This window comes from Hippocampus guttulatus, chromosome 3, assembly GCF_054856545.1.
Source record: "Hippocampus guttulatus isolate MCC_2025c chromosome 3, RoL_Hgut_1.0, whole genome shotgun sequence".
NCBI classification, from domain to species: domain Eukaryota; kingdom Metazoa; phylum Chordata; class Actinopteri; order Syngnathiformes; family Syngnathidae; genus Hippocampus; species Hippocampus guttulatus.
In genome coordinates, this window is record NC_141263.1 from 4,803,971 (window position 1) to 4,826,526 (window position 22,556).

Sequence of the window (22,556 nt, forward strand, 5' to 3'; positions counted from 1 at the left end):
GAAGAAATTGTTTTGGGCTTTAGTGTAAAAGCCCCCCCACCATCCAATCTGTTCATCAATTTTTACACGCTGATCAAGGGGGTCGGACTCATTTGGCTGTGATTGGGCTCACAGGAAGCAAGTCAATGTTCCAACTTCAATCTTCCCCTCATTTAAGTGCAATCTGTCTCTGGCCATCAAATCTCAAAGGATTGCATGCACCGTTTTCTTTGACAGTTCAGGTCATGTCAGTGAATTTAGATGTTTATAGACATCTGTGGATGATTGGATTTACACTTAATTTATTTGTCCGCCAGGACAGTTTATGTATTTTGCCAAGTACTTCACATAGTGTTGTTAGGCTAGTGTTCACATATGTAAAGCACAGTTCTATGTACATGTAGCATACTATGCATATATCACATGACAAAGATAAGATATCTCAGATGTACTGTACTGTACTGTACTGTACTAAGACCCTCATGTAAAGAGACTTTTACTGTACTCCAAGACTGGCAAATGAAGAATTAAAGCGCTTAACTGCAAAAGAAAGTAAGTACCGGTCGGTGACGCGACATTTCACTGCATCATTCGTTTTCGTGGCGACATACAGGCCTCCGGGATTGGAACGGAAAATGCCCTCTTTCGATTTAAAATACATGACAAGCGACCAGAACTCCTTTCAGCCTTCTATCCACCCCAAGCGATCATACACTATTGATGCGATGTGGTATGTTGATCTGCCTGTTTGTTTGCCGTGGCGAGGAATGTTGACTTTCCCTGTTGACTTGTACTTGCCGTCACTGTCCAATAACCAGAAAGGCGATCTGTTTTGAATGTGACTGAAATCGATTCAATGATTTCATGTTTTATCAGCTGCAAAGCCCTTGTATGTATTTTGTTCTTTTATTTATTTATTTATTTATTGCTAATGCTTGGGATATTAATCTTCCTTCTGTCAATAACATCTCCAAACTGTAATTCTGATCATCTCACTTCAGTATTGCCTAGACAAATAATAAACTCTGAGGAGGGAGTGCAACCTTTGAAGAATAAGAAGAAGAAAACCTTTATTCGTCTCACAATGGAGAAATTCCCAATTTACAGCAGCAAAGTTATGAAAGGAGGTAGGAAATTTGTCTAATAATTTTTGTGACGCCATATAGATGGTTTAGTTTTGTTCACACTAAAGCTCTGTAAGAAATGTTCTTTACGCTGTCTGCTAAACAGTTTGTAAAATGAGTCGGCAGCTCAAAGAGCCGCTTGTCGATAATTGCAATATGACCCTTGGCCTGAATAATCTGATTCCTTTCTGAGGGTTTCCTCCTGCTGCAACTAGCATCTTCTAATTACATTTTGAGAAAGAGGAGACAGAAAAACAACACAAACAAAGCCTGAATGCTTAAGTAAAGCTCTGCTCCATATTCATGAGGTCTAGTTGCACAACACGTTCAAGCAAGGATGGCCTGTGGAAGTAGACCTTCAGCCAGCCGATAAGCCTGACATGTGAAGCATGCAGGAGTTAATTAACCAATGTTTGAGAAGACTGATTGTGCGGAATCAAGGCTGAATTATCAGTTGCCTCGCTGCACAGCTCCCTAGGTGATTCGGCACAAATTGAGAGACTGAAGCAATTCCCCAGGAGTTCAGTTTAATTTCTTCTGACAGACTGATTCCACTGAACCATGTTAACCTCCAGCTTCATCAGGAAATTAAGTTGCAAAAGACTCTTCAGGTTTCCAAACAGAATGAGATAAAACAACCTAGACTGGCTGTAGTATTCATCAGACTGGTTCACAGAACGAATAAAATGAATAATAATGCGACAGGGTACTGACTTGCGCACGCACGCAAGTCAATGCCCCGTGGTATTATGGGGAAAAAAATGCCAAACGGAAATCATACATTGCAGACATAATAATAAAACCATAAAAATGACTAACAATGTTTACTTACTTCATTTTCGAACGCACTTGTACAATGTAAGCCAAAATGTTGAAAGAAGCTTTTTTCCCCTCTTTTTTTACGGCTATGCTATGTTTTTAGCATTAAAGCTTACATTTTATCAATATGTTTGAACATACTTGGCCAGTATGAATTTGCCAAAGTCCAAAAAATAATTACTCCACATTGGTAATTCCTCGCATCCACTTGAAAATGCTTGTGGTGAGCATCATAATTTTCTTGAAAAAACAAAACAAGAGAACTTCTCAAGAAAGTGAAGTCATGAATACTGTATCAATGTTTTTTTTTCGCACCTCTGCCACATATCGTTCAAACCTACCCTTAGCCCCGGGATTGAAAAAAATCGTGGTGCCGTGCCTGGCTGGAAATGGACTGCTTAACGGATTAATCACAAAACAAAAAGTGCCCTTTTGATTGTCTTTGCTTTCAACTGTGTACTTTGTAGTCGTGAATGTATCGATCCACATGGTGTGTGTGTCAGTGTCAAGTGTGATGCTCCTCTTGTTGCTTTCCCAACTACCTAAAAATGAACCTCACTTAGTCTCCTATATCCAATTATTATTATTATTATTATTTTTTTTGATAACCAGGCCTGACTCATTTTAGTGAAGCGGTTCTGGTGTAATGTAACACATGTGCATGTACACTTTGCGAATTAAATGAATAGTTCACAATGAAGTGCAGCAACATGTTGAGACTAGATAAGATAAGATATCCTTTATTTGTCCCGCAATGGGGAAATTACAATCAGAATTCAGAAAGGAAAAAACGCTGGGTATGGAGAGGGGAAAAAATGATGGGCACACTCTTTAAGCCTATATGGCGTGGAAAAAGGAAAACATACAATCAACCTATTACAAAAATAATGGCATAAAAATATTCATATTCCCTGATATCGTATCCCTGTAGTTTTCATGATAGCAAGTATGAGAATAATTACGGCCTTTGTACAAGTTTCATCATACCATTGCCTTGGCTGTGTCCCAGGATGCTCTAATTTGCCTTCCCTTTGTGTCCCTCCGGCTGATGGATTATCGTGTAATCCCCAGTTTTCATCAACCAAAAGGGTCAGAGGTTGTTTTATGACAATCTAACACTTCTCTCAGTGCAGATACAATGATGTCTACTTGACTGTGGGGCATTATCGGGAAGATCATGTTTGATTCAACTAAAACTGGATGTGTGGACTTACATTAAATATTTAACATTCTGATCACATAACACTACTGTACTACTAAAATGATCAAAGATAACCATAAATAGAAATTCATGAAGGAAACATGTAGTATTTTGAATTATCATATGAAATTAAATAGGTAGGCTGTAATGTGGTATGATTCACTTGCGGTTAGCACCTCCACCTAACAGTTCTGAAGGGTGGGAGTTTGAATCAGGGCTCTGGCTTTCCTTTGTGGAGTGCTTGTGCATGTTTACCCTCTGGGCTGGCATGGGTCTTCTTTGGTCAGGGTTCCTTCCACTTTATCAAAACATGCATGTTAGGTTGAAGGAAGACTAACTCATCTTAACTCAGGGGCCACACGGAGGAAAATCTCTTCCCAAGTGGGTCGGACCAGTAAAATTATGGTAGAGTATCCATCCATTTTCTAATCTGCTTTTCCTCACAAGGGTCACGGGGTGTGCTGGAGCATATCCCAGCTGTCTTCGGGTAGTAGGCGGGGCATTCCATCCCCCCTCTGACCCTCAACAGGGCATACGGTGTCAAAAACAGGGTTCATACATTATGGTTCTTATTTGTTTAAAATGGAGTGTTCATTTACAATAAATATGATATTTAGGCAATTTATGGATGCAAACAAACACACAAACATGCCAATAAAGTCATTGCCATTTCTTATAGTCATACAAAATGTGTAGTTTGCCACCAAATTGTGGCAATCATTTCAAAAATAAATTGAAACCAAAGCAATCATTTCACAAAATGTGCCAAACATTTATTGGACAGAGCGTGGAAGAATGTCATCTTCACGGCAGCTGATGTCCTGATTAGATACTGTATGGAGCAAAACAACCTACACCTTGTAAATCAAGCATGCAAATCGCGCCTATGCGTATGTGTGTGTGTGTGTGTGTGTGTGTGTGTGTGTGTGTGTGTGTCAGATAGACATACGGGAAGAGAGACTCTGCCTTATCTTCCTTCCTTGATATAATCCTGTCTGTGTTTGGATATCTCCTGCGCAAACTTTGTCAGTCTGGCTTTGGCAGCATTAAAACAAGAGCTTCACAGTGAATACTTAAAATGTATGGTGCAGCATTCAATATTTGTGTCTAACGTGTCCTGGAGATTAATAGAAGGGCGGCACGATGGTCGACTGGTCAGCATATCGGCCTCACAGTGCAGAGGTGCAGGGTTTGATTCCGGCCTTCCTGTGTGGAGTTTGAATGTTCTCACCGTACCTGCGTGGGTACTCCGCTTTCCTGCAACCCTTGTGAGGATAAGTGGATTAGAAATTGGATGGATGAGATTAATAGAATCATCAAGTCGAGTGCTGAAATGGATGATTTATAAATGGTAAACAGGCTTTTACTTTTCTACTTTCAAGATACTTAACACGCTTTCATTCTCTTGTCACTCCCCTAATGATGAACTGGGTTGTGGTCACGTGGGGTTTAGGATTTTTCTCTTCCCCAAACTGGCAAAAAAGGTTTTTAGTAGCAGGGATGCCTCTATGTTAAGAGGCACAACGTCAGAGCATAATTACTCTTTCAAATCGAATGTGATGAAACCAAATGTTTTAATAATTACAAGGAAGACATGTTAGTAACATCACAATTTCAAAACGTATTGAATCTGTTACATTAAGGTACTGTATGTCATCAAAAGGGAGGGTAAGGTGGGAAAAGCAATTTAGAGGGTGCTCCAGAACTATTCGGTTAAAAATCACTTGAACCATAGCTACTGTTACATTTACAACAAGAATGCACAGTATATGTAAGTTGAGGGGTTCGTTGTTTCTAGTGGATAGCTCTTCTTCACGAACGACAAAAGGAGAGATGCAATCCTTCAATGCAGTTTATTAAAGGGGGGGATTCGCCTGCACCGCAGCACGTTCGAGAACATAACTCTCGTAACAAAAAATCACTTCCTGCTTCTCTTACTTTAACAGCCAATCAGAACATATCAATATAAAAACATGTCTAAGATGCTCAAACATAAAATGATAATCAATAATATAACATAAGCTTACATATACATCAGGTAAATGTTTGTTGTTGTGTTTTGCGTGGATCATTTGGAATTCAAGAAGGCACAAAAACTACCCTCCAATTCTGTCATAACTAACTCAGTGGCATCTGAATTGAAACAAAGACGAGCATTTATAGAGATCAAACTTCCATCTCCAGTCTTTTTGTTTTTTTCCCCCCTCTTCAGTGTGCGCGAAGAGCGAGCTGGTGCAAGCGGAGGGGGAGGAGGGAAGGAGGATGGTCCTGCTGTCAAGCACAGATGAAAATACAGCAGCAGGTTTGAGGAGGGCACCTAATCGTATTTCGTCCCTCCGTGCAGGCACAGACGACGAACCGCGGAAGCGGGAACACCACACGGCAGATGAAATGCGTTCGCCTGATATCAAAGCTGGCGGGGTGCAATCTTTGGAGCAGACGTCCACCATGGAAACTTCAGAAACCGTTTAGAAACAGTCGGGGATTGTTATCATCACAACGGTGGGATTTCTAACAAACTGTGAGTGTTTGACTAAACCGGCACAAACACGCCAGCAATTTAGTCTTCGTGGGCGAGATGCGTGTTTGTTTGAGCAACAGCTTGGAAAATGTGCTGGACGCTAAAGAGAAATGTTCCTGAGCTTACACAGACCACATGCGCCCTCTGAGGTGAGTAAACAGAATGTATTCCTTTATCTAACCCCATCAACCTATTGTCCCCCCTCAGAATTTTTAATTGTATTACTGTGTTTGTATTAATTTCTCCACCATTTACTTAATACCTCACTATTTTATCTCATTTACGACCTGAATGTGCTTTCTCCTCTTTTGTCAGTAATAATGATATGTCATCCTACAAATGTTGTGTAGGCCCACTAATTAAGAGCCTTCACCAGTTGGATGAGGTACTTGAAGGAAGTTAGTGTTTAATTATAAAAAACATCTTTCCAATTCAGTGCAATGCAATGCCATTATTTTCTTTCCTTGAAAACAATAATACACTGGTACGCTTCATAAGACTTTTAGTACAAACCATTGTTTTTGTGAGTTAAAAAAAGTCTTTGATTGTGATGGCCATTGATGTCAGTTTAACGAGTACATGAGATTTGTATTTCCAGTGTTTAACGGCAACTCGGGAAAGTGCACAATAGAGAGTGGTTTGAATAACAACACCTACCGTAATAAAGCCTTCCTTCTGCTCCATGGCAAAATCATGTAGAACAGTCTGTTCTGTTTGTTTAATCCACACACAAGGGAAATGTTGTATGGACAGCAATGAAAATGTACATTGCAACATTTGTGTGCTCAGGAAAGAATCGAGTAGGCATTAAAGTGTTACTGTGACCAGTGGAGAGACAATGCTCCCATAGCGCAAATTATGAATGGCAAGTCGTAAAAATATCACATTGTTCAAGAGTAGCAGTTGGTGCGCCTGGACATGGTATTGGCTGACCATTTTAGTTGTTTTTGAAGGTCAGGGTCTGCCTGTGAAACTTGGAAAGACATTCAAAGAAACAAAAAGGTCCAGTTTTTACTCGTTTTGGAAATGTGGCTTTTATTTTCGAATGAAATCCTCCTCCATTTTCGAAAACCGAGTGTGGGAGAGGGGGTCTATCCCACATTACATGACCTTGAGGGGCAATGTACACCCTGGACTGATCATAAGTCAATAACAGGGATGAGGGAAACAAAAAAAGACCAAGTACTATGACATTTGTTTTAGTTTACCGTATTGGCCCAAATATAAGACGGTGTTTTTTGCATTGAAATAAGACTGAAAAAGTGGGGGCTGTCTTATATTCGGGTCTAGACGTTATACCCATTTACGACGCTAGATGGCGACAGATATCATTGAAGCGAATGCTGAACTTGACTGCCCAGGCCAAAGTGAACCCCTGTCACGAAGAATAAAAATAAAAAATAGCAGTAAGAAAGAAAAGAAAAGAAAATAATAGAAGAGAAAACAGAAAATGGAGAAACGTAGCGACAAGCTGGAGAAAAGTAGGTCGAAGATCGGCCAGGTTAACCGGCAGCTGAGGAGAAGTTATGATGCAATTTACATTTCAAAATCCAGAAGCCATTCATTTACGAATGTGATTGCACTTTAGTTTACATATTTAAATGTTCAGATATTGAGATTTGAATGAGGCAAAATAACATGCTTTTTCTCTCAAATATATTGTTATAATCATTTGTTTCAGATGTACTGTAATTCTTTTCTGTATAAAAATTAATTTGGTGTTCAAAAAGTCTTTTTTCAAACTTGAGTCTTGAAAAAGAGGGGCCGTCTTATATTCGGGCCAATACGGTATTTATTTATCTGTTTATTATCATTTCAGCTGTCGGCTTCTATGTGTTTGTTCAGTCAGACGCCCCTACAGATACCTCTTCAGTCCCACCTCTTACAGTGAAGACAGAATGCCGATTATCAGCAATGCCAATCACGACTTCAGCACCTACTCGACGAGCAGCGACGACAGTAGCCTCGACCGCTTCTTCACTGAGATCCCCGAGACGGAGACAATCAAGGGGGTGTACTTCCAGCGGGCCCAGCTACTACGTGAGCCCAAGGCCTCACATGTGGTCGATCACACCCTTCAAGTCCTCATCAATGTTGGGGGTAAGCGCTACACCTTCCCCTGGAGCACATTGGAGCAATTCCCCCAAAGTCGCCTGGGACGCCTGCGCTTCTGCACCACCCCCGAGGAGATCGCACACCTCTGTGATGACTATGATGAGACACGCAAGGAATACTTCTTTGACCGCAACCCCACAGCTTTCCGGGTCATCCTCAATTTCCTTGCAGCGGGCAAATTGCGTCTGCTCAGGGAATTGTGCGCCGTATCTCTGCATGACGAGCTCGACTACTGGGGCGTCGACCCAGGTCACATGGAGCGGTGCTGCCGTCGTCGCATGATCACCCGCGTGGAGGAGGTGGCCGAGCGAGAGCGCAAAGAAGAGGAATGGAGACGGAAGAGGATAAAGCTGAAGAAAAACGCGGCAGAAGTGGAGAGAGGCCACTGCAAGCTGATCTGGATGCTGCGGGAAGTGGTGGAAAACCCTCACTCGGGGTTGGCAGGAAAGATATTTGCTTGCCTCTCTGTCATTATGGTGCTGGTCACGGTGGTCAGCCTGTGTATCAGCACCATGCCAGACCTCCGAGACGAAGAGACGAGGGTGTGTATGAAACATCACACTGGCATTGACGTTTCATGTAGTTTCACTTAATATTGATGTGGTGCGGCAGTGAGAAAAAGCAGCATACTGCCACGAAAGATAGTCAAACTTGCATACAGTTATCAACTAATAAAAATAATAACTGTGTGGAGTTTGTATGTTCTCCCATGCCTGTGTGTGTAATAATAATAATAATAATAATAATAAAGATAATTGCATACAGTTACTTAAAACGATATTATTAACAATGTTTTCCTGACGTAAGACTAGCCGAGTGATATTTTGATACCAGGGGTCACAAACTTCTGTCCTCTCGGTACCCAATCCACAATGTTTTAGAAATTTCCCTACTGCAAGAAACCTGATTCAATTGATTAGCTCAACATGAGCAAGCTCTGCAGCAGCATGATAACAATTCGGGTCATTTGAACCAAGTGTACGTGTGTGTGTGTGTATATATTTTAAACTCACATTGAGTTATTTTTAACCCCACCATATTAATGGTGTCATTTAAGACCAGAATGCCCTGCAATTTAATGTACTAGGTTCCAAGTCAACACGAAGGCGGTTTTGGACATACTGTGTTAAAAAAATAGAAATGTAAGAGTCGTGAGGACAAGCAGCTTGTCTGATTGAAGCGTGACGTGACAAAGTGACATTGCCCTCCTCGCCCTTCATGCAACAAAATGTATTTTTAATGGTCTGTATGAAATGGGATCAATCTAGTCTGAAAAAGAAAGAAAAGAAAAAAAAACATTCTTATTTTCGATTTCTCAGTGCGCCCATAACTGATAGTTGTGCTCATCCGGTGGAACCTTTTGTGTCTTGCAGGGCGAGTGTTCCCAGAAGTGTCACAGCATGTTTGTGGTGGAGTCCATTTGTGTAGCCTGGTTCACTTTTGAATTTGTGCTGCGATTTATAAATGCCCAGAGTAAGCTGGCCTTTGCTCGTGGTCCCCTCAACATCATTGACGCCGTCGCCATCCTGCCATACTACGTGTCGCTGGTGGTGGATGTCAGAGATGAGACCAAGGACGAAATGGTCATGGGTGCCGGCAGAGGCTACTTGGACAAACTGAGTCTCATTCTCCGCTTGCTGCGCGCGCTGCGCATCCTTTACGTTATGCGGCTTGCTCGTCACTCCCTGGGTTTACAAACACTGGGCCTGACGATGCAGCGCAGCATGAGGGAGTTTGGCCTACTGCTGCTATTTGTCTGCGTGGCCGTGACTCTCTTTTCACCATTGGTCCATCTTGCAGAAAGCGAACTGGCGCCGTATGCCGCTACCCATCCGCAAAACAGCTTCAGCAGCATCCCGGCGACTTACTGGTGGGCAATCATCTCTATGACAACTGTTGGTTATGGAGACATGGTCCCCCGCAGCATCCCCGGACAGATGGTGGCACTGACTAGTATCCTGAGTGGAATACTCATCATGGCGTTCCCCGCCACTTCCATCTTCCATACCTTCTCCCGCTCCTATCAGGAGCTGAAGCAGGAGTATGAACGGCTTTGGAAGGAGGAGAGAGGAGAAGAAATAGCAGCAGAGTCAGAAGAGATGTGCTCCAAGGTTGAGTTGACGTCAATTGAGCTCACATCTCTATCTCGATTAGACAATTTGGAACTCGTAGAGAGAGAGGATCGTTCTGCTCTTCCGACGACAGTTTTCTAACAGAACAGTCACCTTGGAAATGCATGCACGGGGAAAAAAAAAAACATTCTGTTGACAGCTTCACTGCCAAGCTGGTGTTTGGACAATTAATTCTTCTTTCTTTCACTTCCCTTGTGAACAACTATAGATGAGTTGGACTGGAGAAGAGTGAACAACACAAGAGTAGATCAACAAGCAACCGGTGTCACTTCTTGAATTATGATCAAATTAACTGTATGCCATTTTTTGGGGGGGAGGGGGGTCTGATAAAATCGCTGCTTTGTCATCTTATAGTATGTCTTGTGCGGCAGCCTGTAGTTGCCTATTGCTTTCGGAACAATTAAATCATGTGTACACCCGAAATTTAGGAGTATCATGTTGATGTTTGGTAAAGCGTGTTTGTGAGGTTGTGCCCACTATGTAAACAAATGTCTCGGGCGTACGTCTCTTAATCTATGAAAGACCCATTTAGGATTGGATTCAACCTTTTTAAAAACTTTTCACCATTCATAAAGACATTTTAATCAACTGCATGTGGATGTGGAAGAACGTACAGAGCCATCACCTCAAACTCATGAAACACATACGGGATGGGTTGGAGCAGAGATAATGACAATAATTTAAATTTTAAAAATGTACATCTTATATTACTACAGCTTGGATAAAGGTCAAATGCAGTCAATGAGTGGCGTACCATCGACGTCATCCAAATTCTGACTTTCATCCCCTGAGATGCTTTGCCAGCCCTTGGCTGCAGCCACCTTTACATGCTGATTTTTTTGGTGATCTTTCAAGGTTCCATCTTTGTGGGAAACCTGCATTGATATTTTAGATTTTTACAAGTAACCTTTGGCCTCTACAATTACAAGAGTTCCTCAAATTGTTGGCCATTACCTTCCACACATTTATGTGTACAGCAAATTACTGCTCGGGTAACGTCGGCCCAAGTGTCCAATGGGATTGCTGCATATGCATTTTCACGTGTTCAACTCCCCCAGGAGAAGGATGTTGTGCATCACAGGAAAAGGACTATACTGGTTGCCCCGAGTCAAGAAATTGAAAATGCATGCGCTGCAATGCCACTGGACAAATTGCAGTGGTACGAAGAGATGGAAACCCTGAAACAAAGATAAATAGCAATTCCAGCAGAGAGCGAGTGAACTTTGTTGAACTTGATTCGACCGGATGTTGACATGGAAGTGCTGCAGGCACAAAGTCGACCAGCTCGAGGCAGTGGAATTTCACACTACCTTGCTTCTCTATACAGTATATATTGCATTGAGTAGGAACTCATGCGAATGTCAATTTTTTTAAGGAGTTAAATATTTGTCCACCAGAAACTGTAAATATGTCACAAAATTGGCATTACGGGTATACCTGTAATTACATCCTATTTACCTATGTAAAACTAGGTATCAATATATTTCAAATGCTCGTGATCCCGTCTACGTCACGGGAGTTACGTTCCAGACTACAACTGCAATAAGTGAAATCCGTGATATAGAAATACCCTTTTTAAATACTTCCGAGGCATTTATTTATAGAATTGATGGAATGTAATTAATATTAAGCTCTTTCAACAGTACAAACACATTCAAAGATATATTGAATGACATCACAAACACGGCTATTTGATAAACAGCGTTACTGTGTACCAGTACAGTATGTACATAACTAATCATGCCCAAAGATGTCCATTAGAAAATAAACCGACAAATGTCACTCTGTGTTGGCGTGAAAAGCACGAAGGAAGACTAATAATCTTGAGCAAAACACAAGGCTGAGCTGAAACGCTTCTTGCTTTCATTCCTTTTCTTTTTTAATTGTACCGTCATGCAAAATAGTGTGCTGCCATTTAGTGGTCGACAGTGGAAGTTCCGCCAAAATAAACGAGAGGCAGAACAAAGTACTGGGGTGGTGGTGTTTTTTCGTGACCTCTATTTGACCAGCTGATTAGCAGCTCGACATGCCTATATGACGTGACACAGCGTGGCACATTTTTGATACTTGTCGTATGATTTGGATCGTGAGCTGTTTCTCTTCCCATAACTGTGATGCACGTTGACAGATTCCAGAAAATGAAAGACTTTTCAGATGTTCTTTACTGGTGGCAAAGCCAGATCTGGGTTTTCTGTTTTGGGACATTCCCAGTGGTTTGCATATAGTTTCATCCCTCTATACAGTATTTACATTCATTTAGACATTGTGATTGTGGGGTTTGACAATGATAAGCCCATCTTCCCCGGGTTATTGTTTTCCTTCTGTTGATATGTTCAGTCTCATTTATCAAGGAAAGCGCTCTCCTTCACCTGCTGGACTTCAGTTGTCTGTTCTGTGAGCTACTGCGAAAAAGCAACCCAAGACATTTTGAATGTAAGAGAATCGAATAAGTCAGACAATTTCAATATACCTGTACTTGTATGACCAACAAAGTTCTGTTGAGTTGATTTCTTTCTCTAAGTGAGTTGAATGCAGATTGAATGTACGCAAAATATGTTCAAGATGAAAGCAAACGATAGAGACTGAAGCCACACTGCACGTTTTGCAGCTCTTGTCGTATTGATGGTGTTAGAAGTTGAAATCGACATAAGAACTCTTGCTTAAAAAAAAAACAAACTCATGTTTTGTTTGAGCAAATAAACCGCACATCTAATTTGAACTGTGCCAAAAAAGACTTTGTAGTAAGATGATTACATATTCATTTGAGGTGAATTGGAAACCGATTATCGAGATTAATAGTGAGCATAAATCAGTCCCCAAATCAAGGCCTTTGATACAATGACTCAGGCGCTTTAAAACAAGAAAATCCTTTTGACTCATATTGAATTGAATACTAAATCTGTGATCGGGTATGAACCTTGCACAGTTACACCCAATATTAATTTTCAGAAACGGCATCGTACTCTGGCATATGTGATCATGATAAATTGACTCCATGTTTGTCACCCTTAAACTGTGGATGTATGGATTTTTATGTACCGGTATTTCAAAAACATTTGCATGCATCGCATTTGCACGATGAAGTGAAGAAAAACATTGTATCATCTTTTTTTCTCATGCAACATTAAAGATGACTTTCACCATTTGTGTCTTTTTTTATTTTTTAATAATTGTCATCATAACAACATTTGTTGTTTTCAACTGTGTTTAGTTTTTCGGTGCAGATGGACTGATTCAAACTTCTTATTCACACTGTGGTGCTGGCAGCTTTTTTCCTTACTCCAACCAGAAAAAAAAAGGAAACAGTGAAAAGTCCAACAATCATTTTGTTCTTTTTCTCTCCCACTGCTTTAGCTCCAACCTGCACAGCCTGCTGTTCTGTCGAAAACATGAAGCAAGTGGACTGAAACAAGCTGTCTGTCTCCTTTGAAGAATGGACAAGTGATGAATGAGCTGACATGTTTGATGAGGATCTGAACCCAGACCAGTCCCCAGACCTCTGGCCTAACGGGGGCACATGAATTGCATGGGGGGGGGGGGGCAATTATTATTAATACCCTACAGGCAACACTTAAATTGTTCCATATATCCGATGCTACCATACTCTATGCTGCATAAACATAGGGGGAAAAAAAATTATATACCGTATATATATATATATATATATATATACACATACACACACACACACACACACACACACACACGGGTTAGTGTGTTGGCCTCACAGTGCAGAGGTGCTGGTTTCGATCCCTGCTCTGGCCTTCCAGTGTGTAGTTTGCATGTTTTCCCCGTGCCTGCGACGGTTTTCTCCGGGTTCTCCGGTTTCCTCACACATTCCAAAAACATGCATGGCAGGCTGATTGAACACTCTAATTATCCCTAGGTGTGAGCGTGAGCGTGAATGGTTGTTTGTCTGCGTGTCCTGCGATTGGCTGTGAAGAGAGCTGGGAGAGGCTCCAGCACGCCCCATGACCCTTGTGAGGATAAACGGATCAGAAAAGGGATGGATGGAAAGATGGATATCCATATCTATATCTGTATTGATAGATACACACACACACACCCTTGAGTATATTGATGCCTCAGCCGTGACAAAGTGAATCAATTTGTGAATAGGCCTCATTCACTTGCTCCTTGGAGATGTATCAAGCCAGGACTCATTGGATGAATACCAAACCAATGCTTTCGATTGTATTACCGGTACTCCGTTTTACAGATACCTGTGATGGCGAATATGATTGTCACATCTAATATGGGTTGACATATCACTTTGAACGTGTCACGATCGTGGTGGCGGAGGACGCCAAAAAGCAGCCAGGAGGGAGGGAGGAGCAGGGTGAACTTGACTAAATGTAGTCATCAAACACTAAGAAAACTAAATCCAAAACAAAGAAAGTCCTGAAAACAACAAGAATCCAAAGTCACAAACAAAAACCCATGGAAGAAGCAAAACACTAATATGAACAGGAACAGAATCAGGAAGAGAAAAAACAACCCCCCGCGAGTCCTTTTACCAGAGAACCTACTAATGACATGATGACGAGCAGGTCTGCCGCTGTAGGAGGAGCCCTATACAAAGTCACCTGTTGGTCCCAAACAGATCAACCATGACAGCTATTGCCATAAGGCCATCAATCGAACAAAATCACACAAGCACTTCTTTATATTTTTAATGCCTTAGTTATCAAATATTCCCCATTCATATTTCACAACACAAAAATATAGCTACAATGATGAAATAAAAATGAAAATTACATTAAAAAAAAAGTTTATTCTTTCCTCAAGTGGGGGGCACTAGTGTCTTGGTGCACGGGCACCGGACCCTGTGACCCAACTGTGGCTTCTGCTTTCTGAAATAAGCAGATCACATTGCAAACAATTAATTCCTCTCTTTCAGGTATGCATTCCGATACCATGAGACAGTGTCCGACGTTTTTGATAGTTGATGTAGTGTGATTTGGACCACGAACTGTTTTTCTTCTCTTTATTGTGATTTATTTAGACGGAATCAGATTCCAGAACATGAAAGACTTTTTCGACCCTGTTCTGTGGCAAAGTCAGATCTGGATTTTCCATTTTTGAACATTACCGTTGGTTTGCATTTCTGTTTGAAACTATGTGTAACAAGCAAGATTTTGAAATGTGGGTGTCCAGGCACTTATCATAATTAAAGCAGTAATTACAAATTAATAACGACATACAAAATACATACACAGCATGTACAACATGGGGACTTTAAAGTTCAAAACACAAAAAGACATAACACACTGTAAGGAATTATATCAAGAAAAAAATCCACAAATAATAATAGTAATAACTCAGGAAAGAATCATCTTAAAGCTTGAGAGGCAAGTGATTTTACATACAGGAACTTTCTCCTCATACCATTTCAACATACCGGTTGTTTTTACAGCTGGTCTGATTGAAAGGTGCAGGTAGAGATGTCTTGTTGACAGAAACTGTCTCAAATCTTTGCAACAGTTTTATTGCCCAGTTCCAACTGTCTTTGAGGCAAAAACGTTTACCGCACACCGATGTGACTCTGAAACAACAAATAGGCTCATGATTTGATGCCAGCAGCCCGCTGAACTCTGCAGGTTTATATGAAATTCATTTTGATCCACTGACGTCACGACAACGACTCGGGCCTTGAAGATGCACTGAAAAAAGGTGGTTGAATTTACTGAATTTTATTGCATCAATTGATGGCATAAAACAAAATCACCTGTATCCAGATATATTTGGAAGTACATCCACTTGAAAAACGTACCTGGAACCAGATCCATTTATTTTGTGCAACCACTTGACAAAATAAAAATTGAGTAAATTCATCACACCATTTTTTTCAGTGTGCATTGTTAAACAACAAAGACTCTAATTATGAATGAAACACATTTTATGTGCATATACGAATATTAATGCATGCCTGTGTTGTAACATGAAGGTAGTTATTGTCTATATTTTTAACCCTCTCAGGGACAGTGGTTACTACAGTGGACAGCTTATCATGTTATCAGGTTACAGGGTGCATGAAAGGGTTAATATACAGTTCAACACTGCACACATCCTAAGAAGTTGAAAACGCATCTGAGAATTAATAAAGCCATCACAGAGAATCCTGGCACCAAAATCACAAATCACTGCACTTTTACTTGTAAAAGTTTTGAATTTATGGTTGCGCTACCGAAGATTTGGAGGATCCTCTTTTTGTCTCAAGACAGAAACGGAAATTTTTGCCTTGGACAAAAGTGAGTTTAAAGTTATGTTTAAGTTTCAAATTCATATTTTTTAAGCTTTCTAGACAGCTCCCCTCACCACCTCTCATCCCCTAAAGGCTTCATCCCGGGAAATGCTGTATTTTGTTGCTCTATATATGACGATAACTGATAGAGCGCAACAGCTCTGATCACAAGCTGCTATTGCAGACTGCTGAGCGTTAACAACTTCCGGTGACGTAATCACGTGCCACCGTAAATTCAAGATTTACCTGCTTTATTTTATTTTTTAAATATTTTTGGGTGAAAATGAGACTGATAGGATGATTAGGGTGCAGCGTACATTAAAACAAAAAATATATTTCTAACATGTACAAAGACACCCAAATGGTTGTTGTTTTTTTTTTATCGAAAAGGTGCAAGTGATCCAGTGTTGAACAATCCACTTCCAAAGGTCTGATACTTACACGATTGCATTGTGTTTGCACCCAGTCGGTGTCATCGCCACGTGTCTCACCCTTTCCTTAGGGATTCGTATTAATGAGCTGTTTAGACAACATCTTTCCTTCAACAAGAACTCCTGGCTGACCAAGCCTGCAACCATATGCACACTTTGAAACAATCACAGTCATCGCAAAATGAATTGAGATGGGAACAAAAATCACAACTGACCTGCAGACACAAAACACACCAGCGTGAGGAGTGTGAGAGGGGCAAGTGTCTTCATAGTGGCAGCTGTGCCTCTGATCTTCTGGATAGTCTGCTGTGGGTGACCTGCGCTGACTTTCCTTTTTATGCAGCTGATATTGCCACTCTTTTTAAGGAAGAAGCTGTAGATTGCACTCCCCATTTCCTTCTGCTTTAGCAGAAACATACACAATTCTCCTAGGAGCTTTACAGAGAATAAAACAAAGCTTCCTGTATCACAGTCACAAAAAAAAAGGAACCAGAAAGAAACATCAACAACTATGAGAAGCGTAGCGTAGTCAATTTTGGTGATAGGATACCTGACCAAATGGCCATTGTGTGTCCGTCAGCCTCCCTCCATGTTTTGAATTACACAATGTTCTTAATTGTCTCGCACTTTTGAATTCACACTTTGAGGAGAACACGTGAAAACAGTGATGGGCCCAGCACTTTTACAAAGACTGAAACCATATAATGGATGTCGCAGAGATCCTTTGACATGGTGGATAAGTAAAATGTCCTTGACTGAGATGGGTGTGTTTGATGTACAGTAATGCAATAAAGAAGCAATAATGGGGGGTGGGGGGGGGGGTCGGAGGTTGTGTTCCAATTACAGAGGGATCACACACTCCTTAGCCTCCCCGATAAGGTCTCTTCATGGGTGCTGGAGAGGGGGATCCATTGGGAGCTCAAATCTCGGATTCAGGAGGAGCAATGTGGTCAGTCCGATTTGTATCTGGTGAGATTTGGATTACGCCAAGGCTGCCCTTTGTCACCGATTCTGCATGTAATTTTTATGGACAGAATTTCTATGCGCAGCCGAGGCGTTGAGGGGGTCCGGTTTGGTGGCCTTTTGCAGATGATGTGGCAATGTGGGCTTCTTCAAGCCGTGATCTCCAACACTCACTGGAGTGGTTTACAGCTGAGTGTGAAGCGGCTGAGATGAAAATCAGCACCTCCAAATCTGAGACCATGGTCCTCAGTCCAAACAGGGTGGAGTGCCCTCTCAGGGTTTGAGGATTAGATCCTGCCCCAAATGAAGGACTTCAAGTATTTTGTGGTCTTGTTCATGAGTAAAGGTAGGGTGCAGCCTCTGCTATGAGGTCGACTCTGTATGTATCTGGTGTGGTGAAGAAGAAGATGCTGAGTCAAAATGCCAAGCTTCGGATTTACTGGTCACTCTGCGTTCTTGAGCCTCCCTTATGGTCATGAGCTGCAGATTGTGACCGAAAGAAAAAGATCCCGGACACAAGTCTGCAAAATGAGTTTCCTCTGCAGACTGTCTGGGCTCCCTTAGAGATAGGAGAGAAGCTCAGTCATTTGGGAGGGACACAGAGTTGGTCCTCCACATTGAGAGGAGCCAGATGAGGCGGCTCAGGCATCTGATTAGGAGGTCAACTGGAGAAGGTCACTTCCGGGTTGAGTGAACGCTGGCACATCTGGCTGCCGCTGCTCACCTGCAATTATTCTTTTTTTTTTAGCGTTTTTTAATGGTTTCCTCTCATCATGGGAGAAACCCTCAACTCTTGTTGCAATTCGTTGTGGTTTTGGACCATCGGTCGTCGCACGGTTGTCCTCGGTCGCGCTGTCGCGGCGTCCTGCCTGTTCGGCTTTCGGACGGGGCCGTGCCTTCTCCACCACTCTGCGCCCCGTGGTGGGGGGTCGACGGGGCCTGTGTCTGGGCTGTGCTGCCGTGGACCGTCCTGTCGCTCCTCCGTCTGCCCGTGGGGGGACTGCTGCGGTGCTCAGTGGCGGGGCTTCTTGGGCTCCGCTTCCGGTGGTCTGGCTCCGCGCCTGCGCTGCACCGTTTCCCGGGCGTCGCTCCTCATCCTTCTCGGAGGTGCATCCGCCGCGGATCTCGTCGGGGCTTCCACCTCGATGGCTCCAGGGGCATCACCTCCTTTTGATCGTCTTCCTGCCAGCCACGCAGAGACAACGGCAGAAACGGCGGCCGATCCGCGGACCACGGCGTGTTGGCCGGCCTGGCTGGGTCGGCTCGTGCTCCTTGCGGTGGTGATGTTGCCGGCGTCAACTATTTGGAGTCGCTATATTCAGTTTAAATTCATCTCTTCTTTTCTTATTTATAATTTTATCAGTGGTTTTATTGTTCTTGTTTTGTTTGTAAAGTGCCCTTGAGTGTTTTGAAAGGTGCTTATAAATGAAATGCATTATTATTATTATTATCAACTGGAAGCCTCCCTGGTTAGGTGTTCCAGGTATGTCCCACCGGCAGGAGGACTCAGGGATGACCCCAAACACGCTGGTGAGACTATGTCACCTGACTGGCCTCTGGAAGAGTTGGAAGAAGCAGTGAATAATGGCTGGATAGATGCTAAATATCTATCCCTGATTCCATTTTCCGATCCACTTATCCTCACAAGGGTCGTGGGGGTGCTGGAGCCTATCCCAGCCGTCTCCGGGCAGTAGGCGCGGGACACCCTGAACCGGTTGCCAGCCAGTCGCAGGGCACACAGAGACGAACAACCATCCGTGCTCATACTCACACCTGGGGACAATCTGGAGTGTTCAATCAGTCTGCCATGCATTTTTTGGAATGTAGGAGGAAACCGGAGTACCTGGAGAAAACCCACACAGGCACGGGGAGAACATGCAAACTCCACACAGAGAAGCCGGAGCTGGAATCGAACCCGGTACCTCTGCACTGTAAGGTCGACGTGCTAACCACTGGATCACTGGGCCAGCCTTGATAAATAAAGAGAGAGAGAGAGAGAGGTATAGAATGAGTGGGATAAAAAGAAGTCAGTATCTAATTTATCTGATGTGTTTTAAGAAATATGAACTAGCAAACTGAAGTGGAAACCAAGTTATGAGGCAAAAATATGTTCTCATCAAACACCATCATGTGAGAGTTAGGGAAGTTTGATTCTGTCTTGCAAGTGAGAAGGGAAATGATGCGGAAGAAAAATGGTCTCGATTCTAACCAGTGAACTTCAATCATTACATTCAATCAATCACTTTTCACATAGACACCAATAAGGGGGGAATCCAGGTGATTATCATGGCCCAAAATTTACATTATGCTCTCAGTGGCATTCCTTCACGGTTATGGTGTATATCATAATATGAAACTAAGGGTAAAAATATTTGTAACTTGGGCGGCCCGGTGGTCGACTGGTCAGCACGTCGAGCTCACAGTGCAGAGGTGCAGGGTTTGATTCCGGCTCCGGCCTTCCTGTGTGGAGTTTGCATGTTCTCGATGTGCCTGCTTGGGTTTTCTTCGGGTGCTCCAGTTTCTTCCCACATTCCAAAACATACATGGCAGGTTGATTGGGCACTCCAAATTGCCCCTAGGTGTGAGTGTGAGGGCGAGCAGCTGTTTGACTATATGTGCCCCGCGATTGGCTCGCAACGCGATAAAGTTTTAACCCGCTTGCTGGGAGAGGCTCCAGCACGCTCTGTGACCCTTGTGAGGATAAGCGGATCAGAAAATGGATGGATGGATATTTGTAACTAATGATAATTTGATAAATTAATTATTTCTGAATAAGTTTATTGCATACTCCTTTAGAGAAGCTCAATTGATAAAATAATATGAATTTGGATCACATTTCCTGTGCAAATCACAAGTCGGAAATAAATGTTGGCAAATTTCTACAATGTGGCATTCATAGAGATTCTGATATTTTGACGGAAACATTTTTTAAATGAAAAACAAAATTGCAAACCATCACGGAAACAGATAACGGTTTTCAGTGTGATGCCACAAAGTTGTTAACCAACTCTTGTGATGTGCGAGCTTGGCTGAATGCGTGAGAAATCGTCAACGACATTTGAATCATTCATTCATTAGAGATTGCAACGTAGATCTAGCCTGAGTCTATACGATAGTGACAGTTGTTAATTATGAATGCTTTTCTTTATTTAAAATGAGAATTCAAAAAGAGAATTCTCATTTATTCCATTAGCTTGTGGCATTTTAAAATGGTTTCACATGGTATTTGCATGTAGGTTTTTATTCAAATCATAAAAATGCAACTTTTCTACATTTCTCTTTTTATCCAATTAAGTCATCATCACTTGTCAATCGTGCATAACAGTAATAGTCAATAATATTACAGGTTTACGCTCAATAAATGCTGACTTGTCTTCATGAGCACATTCTAGAGTGCTTATAAAACTTGTGTTTTTTCTTACCGTTATTGCTCAAAGAGTATTGCCCCACTAAAAGGGTCAATTAAAAAAATACAAACTCATGATTGATGTATGAAACCGTAATGTTGCCCTTCTGAATGAAAAACTGAAAACACTGAAAATATGAACATGTAGCATGTTCCTCAAACCTTTCTCAGAATTTGAGAGGTGAGAAATTCTATCGATTACCACGAAGAGACTGTTAATGAGAAGTCTGCAGTGCAGATGAAGGAAACGAAAAAGGGGAAGAGAAAGCTTTGTGTGACAGTTTTATCAAGCACTTCTAGTGGTGAAATCAATCCATTCATTTCTTGTAGCCTAACGTTTGTCCTCATGAGTGGCATGGGTAACTGGAACATATCCCGGCTGACCTTTGGCCAAGAGGTGGGATACACCCTGGACTGGTCACCGGTGAGATGGAGAACACAAATAAAAGTTGCGGAGACTTCGCGGCTTTCAGCTATTTTCCTCTTGGAAAGTGTCATCTCACTTCCTGAAAAACATATTTTCCATTTAATAATTGTACTCTAATATCTATCATGCAATGGTGATTCGATATTTACCTAGAACGTGCAGGTAATTGGCCAGCCCACCATCCAAAGTGTAAACATATGATGGAACTAGGCTACTTAAATATATGTCACAAGAAATAGAAACTATATGATGTTCCGGAGGGCGGCTGGTTAGCATGTCCGCCTAGCAGTGCAGACGTGCAGAGTTCGATTCCGGCTCCTGCCTTCCTGTGTGGATTTTGCATGTTCTCCCCGTGCCTGTGTAGGTTTTCTTCAGTGACTCCAGTTTTCTCCAACATTCCAAAAACATGAATGGCAGGCACTCTAAATTGTCCCTACGTGTGAGGGTGAGCATGTGTGGTTGTTCGTCTCTGTGTGCCCTGCGAATGGCTGGCAACCAGTCCAGTGTTCCGCGCCTACCGCTCGAAGACAGCAGGGATAAGCTCCAGCACCCCCCGCGACCCTTGTGAGAATAAAGCAGATCCGAAAATGGATAGATGGATGACGTTACGGGGCTTTGCTTTCAGAAAAAAATCTCCATCTGGTACCCCTGAATCCCTTAGGGCACCACCATTCATGTGAACTATCCTGTTTCACCCAATGCGGAAGTTGGTTGTGCAAAGCAGCTAATTTCCCACAACAAAATTGTGGTTGGTAAAAAAAGCCACAGAGCAGAAAAGTAAACGTCATGCGCTGTTTCTGACCGCGTTTAATGTGTTATTTTGTACAGACTGAATGTAGTATACAGTGGTCACAGTGGAATCTAACCAAACTTTACGCATGAAGGTATCCAATATTCACTTGAAGGCTTTGAGTGTCTCCTCCAGCCCACCTTTCTTCGGCCAGTACCTTTGTCTCTTATCACCGTGTGCCACACGTGAAGCATTTCAAGGAAACTTCCTGCAAGTAACTCCTGAGGGACACTCAACATTGCCACTACATTGCACTCACCTGTGTTTTCTCAGGTACTCCATCCAATAATTTATTGCTGCCATCAAATGATTCTTGCATCTCTTCTTCTTTTGCCAATTAAAGACTTTAAACTTTTGTGATAATGAATCGTGCTTTTGGGTCAAAACTGACACGTGACACATGA

General features: G+C 42.2%; 1 protein-coding gene across 2 annotated transcripts; it reads left to right on the forward strand.

Annotated features, from left to right (window-relative positions):
• Window positions 1–991: 991 nt before the first annotated feature.
• Window positions 992–13,034, forward strand: LOC147207213 (voltage-gated potassium channel regulatory subunit KCNG4-like). Of its 2 annotated transcripts, none has more exons than XM_086106275.1 (4): window positions 992–1,106; window positions 5,336–5,793; window positions 7,464–8,301; window positions 9,133–13,034. In XM_086106275.1, exons 2-4 carry the CDS (start codon window positions 5,780–5,782, stop codon window positions 9,970–9,972), a joined length of 1,692 nt encoding a protein of 563 aa, XP_085962401.1. In that variant the 5' UTR covers window positions 992–1,106; window positions 5,336–5,779; the 3' UTR covers window positions 9,973–13,034. The 2 variants fall into 2 exon arrangements, with proteins under 2 accessions (XP_085962401.1, XP_085962402.1); XM_086106276.1 differs by having other exon boundaries at window positions 7,490–8,301.
• The last annotated feature ends 9,522 nt before the right edge of the window (window positions 13,035–22,556 follow it).

Bases quoted from the DNA above. Each gene is read 5' to 3' on its own strand.
- LOC147207213 (XM_086106275.1), top strand. The intron at 8,302-9,132 runs GTGTGTATGAAA...TGTGTCTTGCAG, and splicing joins TCCGAGACGAAGAGACGAGG to GGCGAGTGTTCCCAGAAGTG.